The sequence below is a fragment of the Verruconis gallopava genome (assembly GCF_000836295.1).
Source record: "Verruconis gallopava strain CBS 43764 unplaced genomic scaffold supercont1.63, whole genome shotgun sequence".
NCBI classification, from domain to species: Eukaryota; Fungi; Ascomycota; class Dothideomycetes; order Venturiales; family Sympoventuriaceae; genus Verruconis; species Verruconis gallopava.
In genome coordinates, this window is record NW_015622199.1 from 10,998 (window position 1) to 23,391 (window position 12,394).

A 12,394-nucleotide genomic window follows, 5' to 3' on the forward strand; every position below is an offset into this window, starting at 1 on the left:
AGCGCCAGACGCCCCCCCCCCCCCAAAGGTCGCCAAATTTACCGACCGCACCACCGAGACGTGGGCTGCTTGAGTGACTGGCAGTACGGCCCACCACCCACTGTCCTCGGCCCTGTGCCCTGTGCCCGTCGCCCACCGCCCGCTGCCCGTACCGACTGCCGACTGCCCACTGCCCACTGCCCACTGCCCACTGCCCATTGCCCACTGCCCGCTGCCCGCTGTCCTCCGCCCAGTGCCCACGACTCCGTCCTGCTACCTGCCCACTGCTGCCGCCTCTACCATCCGTACCTTCACATCCCTTCACCACTCCACCCTCAATTTCCTCCTCCCTTCATCCTCCATATTCTTGCCTCCTTTCCATTCATTTCTGCCCCGTCTCCAGAAGCACCCGCAAGGTGAGTGATTTCTCGCTCTTGTTCTGACCCTCCCTTTGGTTTCTTGTGTTCTGTCCGGTTTTCGCCCCGGTGCGCACACACAGCTCCCGTTCCAACCACAATTACGCCTGCCTTGATGCGTCACGGAAACCGCTGCCGGCGAAAAAAAAAAACCACCTCGACCTGCTTCCTGCTATCATCTCTCCACAACTACACAACACCCGCCCTTCAACCCCCCCCCCTCCAACCACCGGTAGCATCTCCTTCCGTCTACTTCATCTGCTTCCCCTTCTCCTCCTTCTTTCCCACCTTCGCCGCTTCCCTCCTCGTCTTCTCCACGCCTCTCCGCCGCTGTTCGTGCTGCTCCACGCCGTGTGCCAGCTTCTCCATGCCCATCGTCTTTCTCTGCCCAACCCCATCCACCGCTCAACTATCCTTCTCCGGTTCAGAACTGTGGCTTTAAGCTGATTAGTACAGAAGGGCATTTCATCACGAAATCCTTTCCCCTCCCCTCACCGTCATCTTTAACCACAGTCGGGCGGCACCACGCCTCAACCGGCATCGTATCTTCGTCATTCCCCCGACGCAGCAAGAGACGTGCGGCAAACTTCGTCGCCAATTCTTTCATTGCACATTGTGCACGCACGTGCACTTGCGAGCTTTCCATTCATCGTTGCCGATCGGCTCCTCGCCTGTCTCAGTAGAGAGCTTGGGTCTCCGCACGGCAAGCCACTGTCGCGTGGCGACGGCAAGAGGTGGTGCGGAGAGGGCGTACACAACACCTCTCCGGACGCACGCGCTCCACTCTGTGTGCTGAGCGCTTCCACTCTTGCTTCGGGAAGCCGGACGGCTTGTCCCCGATTCTAGTGTCCTTCCGCCGGACCAAGCGTGCCTCGGGAGTGCTCAAAAACTCTGCCTCGCCTATCACTAGGCTTGCACAACATTCGCAACCATGTCCTCGTCGCACGTGGAGGCTATCAAGCCTGCATCGTACGCACAAGCCGCGCGTGGAGCCTCGCATTCGACCTCCGCCCAGCCCAGCAAGGCTTCGTCGGGTGCCGTGACGCCGGCCAGAGACCAGACCGGTGCCCCGACGCTCAAGCCTGAGCTTCACGGCGCTCGATGGGCCGATGCCGACGACGACGATACCCGAACCTCGCACAGCACAGCGTCGACGGCGGTGGAGAATCAGCCGGCATCAAACAACAAGTCTCACGCTGCAACACCCGCCGCTCAGACGAACGGAGTTGCTAGCCCTGCTTCGGTCGATTTTGGTGGCTCGTCGACGTCGACCTTGGCGAGAGATGACGGTGCATCGCCCGTGTCAGAACTCCCGGAATCCGCCTGGGACGCAAAGCTCAAGACGGCCGTCGACGCCAGGTCCGACGCTGGCAGGCATCGAAGCTCGACGGATCGGTCGTCCTCAAAGAGTCGGAAAAAGACCGCCAAACGCGGGGACAAGAAAGAGAAGGTCGACGTAGTCGATGAAAAGGCGTCGAAGCCCGCGTGGTCGGCTCCGATCAAACTGGTTGACGCACCAGCACCGACAGTGAACCCTTGGCTGGCGCGAGCACAGCAGGCTAAACCCGCCGTCGCCCCCATACCGAAGCCTGTAGCCCTGACAAATCCCACTCCGTCTGCTACAAGTGCGGCCAAATCGAGCGGCGTCGATGCTACAAAGTCTGCCTCTCCGGCGGCTTTGACCTCCCTCGCGCAGACGTCTGCTCAGTCGAAGGACAGCACGGCAGTGGGAAAACCTCCCGCGTTGACTGAAGATGCGGAGTCAAAGACAAAGAGCACGCAGCAGACTGAACGACACGTCGAGAGGAGCGAGCAGGCTTCGAAAGTTGCCCACACTGTCGTCGACGACAAGGCGTGGCCAACGCCGGACACATCGAAGCAGGAAGAACCAAAGGGCAAGCATTCGCAAGAGAGGTCCGAGACAGACACCCACACGACCCATGAGTCCAGAGGGAAGCAAGCCTGGAACAAGCTGGAATTCACGCCGACGGTGGTGTTCCAAACCGCACTGCCAGGCTCCGCACGTCGGGGCGGGAAAGGCGGAGGTCGCGGTGGCCATGACGGAAGGACGCGGACGCCCGCTTCCAGCCAGAACGACCGAGGCAACGAGGCCAAGTCCGGGACGCAGGCTGGAGAGCCAACACGCCGTGAACGTTCAGAAGCTACCCGCAGCTCCTCGCCAGGCCGGGCCAAGCGCGCATCTAATGATGACGCCCCGGGGAGGCGGCAGTCTCGCCAGGAAAGCGTGACGCGTGACCATCCTGCCAAGCAGCAGTCGGACGAGCCGAAGTTCAAGCCAAGGGACCACGTGGAGTCGGCATCGAACGTGCAGCGGACGAAGCCTGTGCGCAAGGAGGCCGTCGTCAACGGAGACAAGAAGAGTGCTGAGGACAACGTTTCCAAGGACAATGCTACCACGTCCAACGGCAACACGGCGGCCACCGCAGCCTCCGTCAATGCCGCAAAGGACAACAAGGCCACGGCCACTGACGCGACCCCAGCTCAGGCCACGACGTCATCCACCCAAGCTGAGAACCAAAAGAAGGACGTCAGCCCCGCCACCAGCGAGAGAAAGAACAGCGTGGTGGCCGACTTCGCTTCCCGTCACCATGAGAGAAAAGGTAGTGGGACTTACTCGACTTTTTCGGGCCGTGGTCGTGGTGAACGCGGACGCGGAGGTGGCCATCGTGGCGGTCGTGGTAACGGTCATACCTTCCACCCTAATGCGCACTCCTTTGTGAACGGCCAAGGCGCCTTCAACATGCAAGGCTACAATGCCATCCCGAAGTCCCCTACCGGATTTGGCCACGATCCCTTCTTCGGTCAAGCACCGCAAAACGTGCAGAGATATGGTAGAAACTACACGGGTCGAGCGTCGTCCATTCCGGACGCCTCTTACGGACGGGCGCTCAACGGCTTCCCTGTTCAGTCGCTTCAGCTCAACACTGGCGTGCAAGCCAATGGCATGTTTCCCTCTGACTTCTACATGCCCGCAACCGCTGTGCCATACCAGAGCGACCCCACCTCAGACCTGCTTGCTGCCGTCACGCGGCAGATGGAATACTACTTCTCCATTGACAATCTTTTGAAGGACACCTATCTCAGAAAGCACATGGACTCCCAGGGCTTTGTGCTCCTCACGTTCATCGCGGACTTCAAGCGATTGAAGATGATGACGCAGGATCTGGAGCTCATCAAGTACGTCTGCCAACAATCACCCAACATTGAGCATCGTGTCGGCTCCGATGGGACCGACAGGCTACGTGCCGCCAAAGGTTGGGAGCGATGGGTGTTGGAAAAGGAAGAGCGAGATCCTTCAGCACAGCACGACGGACCGGAGTCTCACCATCCTCCACCACGTCCAAACGTCCAGCTGCCAGAACACGTGCACTTTGCTCGCCATTCACCACTGCCAATTCCGCAATCTGCGGGACCCGTACTCGGCGCCCAGCCGTTTCAATCTCTCAACAGCTTTGCCGCACCGTACAACGCTTACGGTCCAAGTACAAGCTCGGATGCACAGCCCTCCATCAGCCAGTTCCAGGCTTCAGCCACTGCCATGGCACCCGGCGCCGTAAGCGTGCCGCAGGCGTCCGCTGGGCCGTTTGGCAGCCCCTCAGCTCAGCCGCCGCTTTTTAGCAATGCTGTCGAAGAGACGGAGCCGGATTCGTTCACGGATAGCGAGGTTGAGGTGCTGCGAGTGGTTCTTCGCGATTTGCCGGGCGAGACGGCTGGCACCACAAGCAGCACATCTCAGCGAGCGCAGTCAAACGGGCTCGTGGAAGGCGTCAATGGCCAACGACATCCGTCTGGTCCAAACTCCTCAGCGACTCCAGATGAGTAGGTACTTCGCTCCTTAGGCGATGCTCTGGCATGTGTTAACTTTTTGCTATGGGCAGATCTGATAGGGCAACTTCGCCCACCACCTCGGAACGTTTTAACCGCTTTCTCACCAGCAGTGGCGGTAACAGTGTGGGTGGCAGGCTCGCGGGTTCCCGCAGCGGTTCACGGAACGGGGAGGCACAACCGGAGGGTTCGACGGGCGTCTATTACATCAAAGACAAAGACTCGCCCTCTTACAATCTGCCCGCCGACGTGACCTCTGAGCTGTATCTTGCGGCTCGCGATCGCGCCATCCAGCAGCGCAACTTTCATCCTTGTCCGCAAGACATGATGAACATGTATCAGTTCTGGGAGCACTTCTTAGTTCGCCACTTCAACGCACGCATGTACATGGAGTTCCGCAGCTTTGCCATGGAGGACGCCTCCACGCGTAACGAGTTTGCAGGTCTGAACAGTCTCTTGAGGTACTATGGAAAGGCGCTGGCATACGCTGATGTCCCTATTCGTCGCAGTGTGGCTCAGGACTACGTAAGTCTGGTGCGGAGTGAGCAACCTGGAAGCGACCGTCCAGCTTTTAAGCAATTGCGTGCCGCGTGGCGCGACGGCGCACTCAACATGAAAAACAGGAAGAGGATAAAGGATTTCCTGGACGAGGCGCTGGAGAAGGAACTGGACCGGTAATAACCTCGCTCTCTGGGGTTATTTGGTCTGGTTCACGACCCTCGCCTGCCGTGTCACTTTATCGGGCTTACCAGACGGAGAAGATTGCTACAGGCGCTTCTCGCGTGAATCAGATTGTTGGCTGACAACGACGACTTCGTCATGTTCATCTTCGTTGGCAATTTATTCAAACCCTCTCGGCCGCATCTCCAGCGTCTACAATTGGTTTGACAGGCCAGCTTGGGCACTTGCGAAAGGCAAATTTTTACTCCTGCCGTCCTGCCAGCCCGTAGATGTCTCGTATTCCTCGGCGCTATACACCTAGATTTATCCCTCACACAATGTTTGTGCAACCAAACTCGTTTACGGCCGCCAGTACATCCAGCTCTCCCCATTGCCTCTGCTCTCATGCTAGGATACAGGAGGTCCGTGGTCCAACATCCGGTCCAAAAAAAAAAGTTATTTGACTGCCACGTGTTTCTGCGTTTGCGTAATCAGTTGCGATTCCCACACAGTCTGAAACTCGTCGTGTGGCTGGGCACTATTTCGATTCTTGCATAGCGGTTGGGGAAGGGGGCCACCGTTCTCACACCATATTCGACATTTACATTTTGTCTGTCATTTCGAACGTGGTTCGTTCGGCTGAATTCACGTTCGGGTCTGCTCTCCTATTTTTCATGCACGCGCATATTTGCATTTGTAAAAACAAAAACACATTATTCACCACCCAGTCCGTTCTGATCAATAGCTAGTATTACTACAGCAACTACTACAGAGGGGATGAAAACCAAGCTGGAGGGTGATGGGACTTTGCTTTTTTGATTGCTTATGAGGAACATCTTACTCTTGCGCCGTATACACATGGAGGGGGCATGACGGGAACATTAATCATCGGCATGTGACGCGGCTCTTTTTCCGCCGCCAAAATTATTTTCTTGTTTTCGAGTGGTTCAGGAAACGTTTTTATTTTTTTAAAACCCAAAAAAAATCTTTGCGCTCATATTTCAAACATAGAAAGACTGACGGCTGCTGCGAGTTTTTTGTTCCGCGCTCGTGTAGACTGCGCACCCATCGTCATCAAAAGCTTGCGAGGTATGAGTTGAGGTGTGACGGTTCGCTACAAACGTTTCCTGGTTCCCTTCTTCTTGAACATGAGTCTATCATGATGATCTGACTGATGACATTTTGCGTGCTATCGTACATGAAGAACTTTTAAAAAAAACAAGCAATGTGAAATCTTCTCCCTTGTGTATCGTTGTATCATGTCAAGAGACGAATCGCTTCGACTTTCTTTTTCTTTTTCTTTTTTTTTTTTAAACCCCAAATCGCAATTCCCTCCATTTTTTTCCGGTCACTTGTATTTTTGCACACCGATTAGCTCTTCTGGATCGTCTCTCGCTGGGCAGGCTCCTTCACGCAGGGTGAGATGCCATTGCGGTAATTCCGTCATGAAAGAATAAAAAGTTCTGGTTTGGCTGCGCACAAAAAAAAAAAATTGCTGGCCCTCTCTCTTCCACAACACTCCCCAAACCTCCTTTCCCCACTTCCCCCTCCCCCTCCTCCCTCCTCCCTCCAAAAAAAAAAAATGAGCTGCTTGTCTGGAAGAGAGTGCTTTGTCTACAATCCCAGCGTTACTGGGGTCTTGCCTTGACCGGTCACTTGGGTCGGACGACATTGTCTCTTTTGCGTTCTCTCCGGACGTTTGGTTTTACGCCCGATTGTACGAGCGAAGCCGGGACCTGGACAGAGCGTACTGTGTAGACCATCATCGGTTTCGACTGCCGCCCCCCCCCCCCCCCCCGAGAGCGGCCGCTTCATGTCTGCAGGAGAAGAGCTGGCCGTGCAGGCTCAACACGAAATCCAGAAGGGTTGAAAGCTCGGATGAGCTGTGCTCGAGGACGGAGGTACAGTTCGCGCTGCGAGAACAGGGTGCGAAAATCCGTGGCGGTCTGTTCGATCGCTTCGCCCGCTTCCCAAGGCACAGCTGTACGAGACCTTTCGTTTAGGATATGGGGTAAGGATACAATCACGTTGTGAAGAAGGAGAAGGTTGGGGGGAGGGGGAGTGTGAGGCTTGGTAGAGGACCCCAGATACGTAGATGAGATCAAGAGAACCAGCTCGGGTACCCGATGAAGGGCCTGCCGTATGGTCACCGCTGTTCAGGAGCATGAGTGGCGAATTCTTTTCAATGGGCTTCTACTTATCTCCGATCAAGATGCAGGTGGTTGAAGTTGGCGAGAACGGCCAGGCGATCACGCTGGTACAGGTCCGGTCCAGACGGTGGTCAGCCAGCTTCCCGAACGTAACGATTTGCCCGCCTCCTCGGCCCACGGCCTCAAGTCCAGCCCTTCGACGAACGCGGTCAAGTCATCACCGGCGAATGCGGTGTCGAGACTTCGCAGCCACGCATCCGTCTGTTCTGCCGTCATCGTCGGCGGAGGTGGCAGGGCCGGGGCCTGTATCTGATTCTGTAGCGTCACAGATGCCTGGATGGCAGGTCCGGTGACCGCAGGTTTGGCTTGGTAAGGCGGTATCTGGTGCTTGCTGTATCCCGGAGACACGACGGATGCGGTCTGGCTGCTTCCATTGTACGATGGTCGGTACGGAGCGGTGGTTGTGGCTGGCGATGTCGTGGTCGAACTTTGAGCGCCGTGGTGGCTACCTTCCGACGTAGGCTGCGCATTGCCGGCTTGAATTGGACCAGAGCTTGCATTGATCGCGTTCCACTGATCGGTACGCACCGATGATTTCTCGACGTGCTTGTCTGACCCGAGCTGATGCTCGCTCTTCACGCCAACACTGGCAGCGTCAACCGAGCTGTCGGCTTTGCTCGCCTCCGGATCGTGTGCGTCGGTCATCTCGACGTCGTGATCGTCTGACGTTCCAAGCTCTCGCAGCGTAGCTTCAATCATCCTAAACTCTTCTAGGCCGCCACCAACTCCACCTTCCCGTATGCTCAGTGGCCCTGGCGCGGTGCTAGGGCCGCCTAAGACCCGAACGTTGCGTAGAAAGTCCTTTTTCACCCGAACATAGTATCTGTGCACGCGATTGATGGTTTTAAACCACCCGTCAGCCATTTTCAGCCTCCGCCGCATAAAAGCTATCACTGAGAGCGCATTGCGGGACGCAGTAGCTCCCGCGTCGTCCTCTCCAGGTGCGTCGGTCGCGTTCTTTTTGCACATGTATCCATTGACATCCATCCATGGGAAGTTGATTGCGTAGACGCCCACGAGAGCCGCGAAGTAGACGGAAAAGCCGATCATAGGCGTTTGCGGAAGAACGTTCCACTCGTGGCAGGTTTGGATCAGGTCGATCAGCGATCTTGCCGAGCTGAAAAGCTCCGCAGCACTATACTCCCAAAAGCCATGCGGCACGCGGTATTGCTCCGGCGGGAACATGGGTGGATCGAGAGGTCCCTCGGGTCGTGAGCATCGAAGAGGGATAAAAGGTATGTAATCGCGGTGCAAAATCATTCTTCCGAGCAAGAGGACAGAGTGCATCATTAGGAATGGCGTCGACGATTTCGACATGATGTGGGCGTGAATGTTGGCCGGGCTGAGGGTCATGTCTCGTGGCAGTCTGCCGATGAAGTTGCTCAGCTCGACGTTCAAAATATTCCATGTTGAAGCGCTGTCCCAAGGAGCGTGCCGCTCTCGCCGTCGACCGCCGCCACAGGCCCATAGTACAATCTTGCCGTAAAGTTCGACTGCCCGGACATGGCGACTGACCAGACCTTCCTCAGCGCCAGTTTCCCACCTGCCTAGACGTTCATCGTCCGCTCTATGCGTGTTACCATGAGCAGACGAAGCAAAGTTTCCATTCGGGCCTCGATGTGGCGACGACGTCTGGCCAGTGTGTGTTTCCTGCCTGTTGTCTATTTCCATTGCGGAATCAGACAAGAGGCCGGTTCGAACTCGCTCTTTGAACATGTACGACCGTTCGCTGCTCGGCAGTTGAATCCGCATGTCTTCCGCTTTCAGCATCTGCGGGCGGAATTTGCCGCAGCTAAGGTAGCGATCCATGATGAACAGCCCCCAGAAGACCCTCCGCTTTGTTTCTTCGTCCACAAAGGAGTGGCTCGAATCTGGGTTGACCACGGAGCCAACGTACGGAGTTTGGTGGGGCAGCACGGAGGAGCGCGATTGAGGCTCGTCGTCCAGATCCGGCTGGTACTGTAGGCCAAGGACCTGAGAGTAGCGGATTGCCACACCCAAAGCTACCCAAGCCTTGTGCCCGGCACAGGATCCCCAATCGTGGAGTGCGAGCATGGCCAACGCCAGGACTCTGTCGGCTTCTGGTATGCCTAGACCATCGCCCGAATTACCTACCAGCCTTGCTTTGCACGCAGCAGCGTAGTACTGACAAGCAATGAGAGGGTTGCTCGGTCGGGTCGCTGATGGGGGAGAATGATGCGCGGCTAGCTTGTCGTGAAAGCGCGCAGTCAGCGCAAGGAAGGCAAGCAGGACCAGAGGCGACGCGTTTGGAAACGCGCTGGTCGGCGACCTCTGAGCGCCAAATTCGTTGGACAAAGGAGCTCCGCCAGCTTGCCGTAAGGGTTGCAGGAACGTTGGCGGGTGTATGAATGGCAGATCCGTGGCGAAATGCAACGACCAAATGTCGAACTGGATTCCCGACAAATATCAGTGCTTTGTGAAGCGATGGATCCGTTCATTGCTACGTACCAATTCAATCCAGACCTGAGGGGTCAGTATGGAGGGGTCAAGCGCATCGACCAAGGCTCGCATACTCTCCCTCGTGGAGACGCTGTTTGGGGTTGACATTTTCTTGGGCCTCGGCTTTCTCGCCATCTGCGAGTACTGTTAAGAAATGAACATGTCAATTGTGATACCTCTTTTTTTGGTTTGTTTTTTTTTTTTTGGACAGAAAAGAAAGAAAGAAAAACCAAAAATTAGAAGTTTGGGAAGTAGGGTGCTGTCGAGAAGTAGATGATGAAATCGGACGCAGTGGTACTTACATCGCTCTGCTGCGGAACATTCTCTCCTGCTTGTCTCGACTCGATGGCATCACGACGAACGCTGCCGCCGGGGCCAGCACTGGGGACGGGATAGGTGCACTCCCGGCCTGTGGTTTCGCATGCTCGGCAAGTGGTGCCAACGCCATTGTTGACACATTTTACCTTTGAGCGGCGGCAGCGCGCGCAGGCGATGGACGATCTCATTCTCGGAGGCTGGCCCGACTTGCTCGGACCAGCCTCGGATTTCAAACCTTGGTTGGAGACGGCAGCCAGAAAGCGCGAGGCCGCGTCGTGGATGCTAGCCGACGAGAGCGAGGCGTGGTCGGGTGGGTTGGTGTCTCGCGAGGCAGGCGGTCCGTGGTTGACGGAGGTCTTGGACGGGTAGGGTGAAGTGGTGGAGGTGAGGACAGACGCGATGGGCACGGAAGACGATATTTTGACGGTTTTGCGGTGCTGATTGCGGGCGCGGCTGTGGGATCCAAGACTGGCGAGCCGACTGTACGGGCTTGCGCTGGACGGTTTGCGCTTCCGCGGCGCTGGATGGGGAACGTCTGGGGAGGACTGAGGGCAGATGCGCGACGATCGAGCGCAGAACACGGGAGGGGAGAAAAGGACGGGCGAAGTCTTGAGCTTTGGATGGCCGTGAGAAAGAATAATGCAGCGGTCCTAGGCCAGCGGTAATAATAGCAGCTTGGCTTGTCGACCGCAATCTCCGTCAGTACAGCGACGCGTGGATAGTGTGTGAGGCGCGCGGATAGGGCTGAGGAATCGGCTACCACACGGTCGACCTTCTTCTCTCATCCAAACGGGGGGTTAGAAGCGGGTCGTCTGGGGCCAAAACACCTTGCCTGGAGCGCGAGTATTGACGCGCGGGTTGCGTTAAAAAAGGTAAAGCAGTGCGCCGGACGGTCTTCTCCTGTGTCCGAGATTCCTTCCGGGAGCCAGGTTTGGAGGGGGGTTTTTCTCTCTCGCGGAGCCGGTTTCTGGGCGAGAGCTCTCACGCTATGGGGCAAACTAGAAGCTCGTGAAACAAGGTGATTCGGGTGGCTTGACTAGATATCTGGCGGTTCACGACTCCGAGGAGGCCGAGCTTGCTTCAGTGATCGGCGGCCAGATCCCGGATCCGGCCTTGGGAGCTAGACGCGGCTGGTCCGTGGGGAACAACAGCAGCAGACACAATGGGGAGCGAGCCGGCTGCAGGACGCAGACAGGCCAGGAGGGCGCCAGCGATGGACGGGGGGATGGATGGACGAAATGGATGGATGGACGGGCGGAAAGGCGAGGAGAGACGTGAAGGGACGGCGAAGCAAGACGGACGGCCCTGGAGCTGGCGAGAGTGGCGCGGTGGAAGGACGATGCAGTGACGAGCTGGATGGGCGGCAGAGGAAGCCAGCGAGGCGTCGAATAGACGGACGGCTGAGTCTTATCAGATTGAGCTGCTGCCCATTTTGCGCCTTGGACCTGGGCCGCACTCCACGTCCTGTTCGGCTCGTTGTGACCGATCAACTCGGCCCGTCCGCTCGTTGATGTAACGAGACACTGCTGGGCCAGCGAGACGCGAGAGCCTGCAACCCACAGAGGAGCAGAACGAGCAGGAAAAAGGACGACGCAAAGGAAAAGAGAATCAAACACAAGGCGGGCTCGGATCTGCCCGCTGGCTGCTCGCGCTTCACATCTCGCGCTCTCACGTCCTGCGCGCTCTCACTCTCTCCATTCTGCTCATCCTCCCTCATCCTCCTCCGCCGCCTCCTACACCACCGCCTCCTCCTCCTCCTCCTCTTCTTCTTCTGCGCGTCCTGCTTCGACGCTACACACGCGCGTGCACTCCAGCGACCCCCTCATCCCTGCTGGTGTGCGACTCTGCGCTCCCGCTGCCGTCCATCTCATCTCAGTAGTCCGCACGCGGCGTTGCATGTTGCTGCGTCGCACACCGGATTGCCAATCAGGCGCCGTTGGCGGGCCTTCCCTTTTTTTTTTTTTTTGCACGCCATGCTCGGTTGCATACATGCTGGCTGCGCAAGCCGAACAATTTTAGCCTCGTTTTGGGTGCAGCAGTCTTCGCTGGGATCGCTTCTCTCGGACGTACGACAGGTGTCGTCCTCACTCCCAAAACCCCCTCCCCGGACCCCCCCCCCCTCCTCCTCACCATCATCCTCGACAGGCGTGCCGGCCCGCAAATCACGACAGCTCGCTCAAGTCATGCTGCCCTTCTGTCGCATTGCGAAACAAGGCGTACGTTGCGCCTAGAGATCTGGATGGGCGCACGCCCTCTGGCCGCCGCGCGACGCCTCTGGCGACTGCATCCCGCAGTTTTGTCCCGAGCTTCTGGAAACAAGCGTCTGGTCTCGCTCGTCTTTTTCCCACCCTTCGACTGCAGGTACTTCTACCCGACGCCTGCAAAGGAACGGTACCGGATGCGGAGGCGCTCCTTGCAAATGCACGCCTCTCACGCTTATACGGCCTGATGTGGTTAGTCCGCTCCGATCCGAGAAATCGTATCATCAGATCCTCCTGGCCCTGC

The 12,394-nt window shown here is 57.3% G+C and overlaps 2 protein-coding genes across 2 annotated transcripts; one reads left to right on the forward strand and one right to left on the reverse strand.

Annotated features, from left to right (window-relative positions):
* The first annotated feature begins 851 nt into the window (after positions 1 to 851).
* PV09_09342 (uncharacterized protein) lies at positions 852 to 5,979 on the forward strand. Its single transcript, XM_016363387.1, has 2 exons — positions 852 to 4,235; positions 4,295 to 5,979. Exons 1-2 carry the CDS (start codon positions 1,327 to 1,329, stop codon positions 4,917 to 4,919), a joined length of 3,534 nt encoding a protein of 1,177 aa, XP_016208766.1. The 5' UTR covers positions 852 to 1,326; the 3' UTR covers positions 4,920 to 5,979.
* Positions 5,980 to 6,695: 716 nt separating this feature from the next.
* Positions 6,696 to 11,031, reverse strand: PV09_09343 (uncharacterized protein). The gene is made up of 3 exons (XM_016363388.1): positions 9,874 to 11,031; positions 9,581 to 9,706; positions 6,696 to 9,520 (listed from the first exon to the last, which is right to left on the reverse strand). The coding sequence occupies exons 1-3, from the start codon at positions 10,075 to 10,077 to the stop codon at positions 7,151 to 7,153; spliced, it is 2,700 nt and encodes an 899-aa protein (XP_016208767.1). The 5' UTR covers positions 10,078 to 11,031; the 3' UTR covers positions 6,696 to 7,150.
* Between the last annotated feature and the right edge of the window lie 1,363 nt (positions 11,032 to 12,394).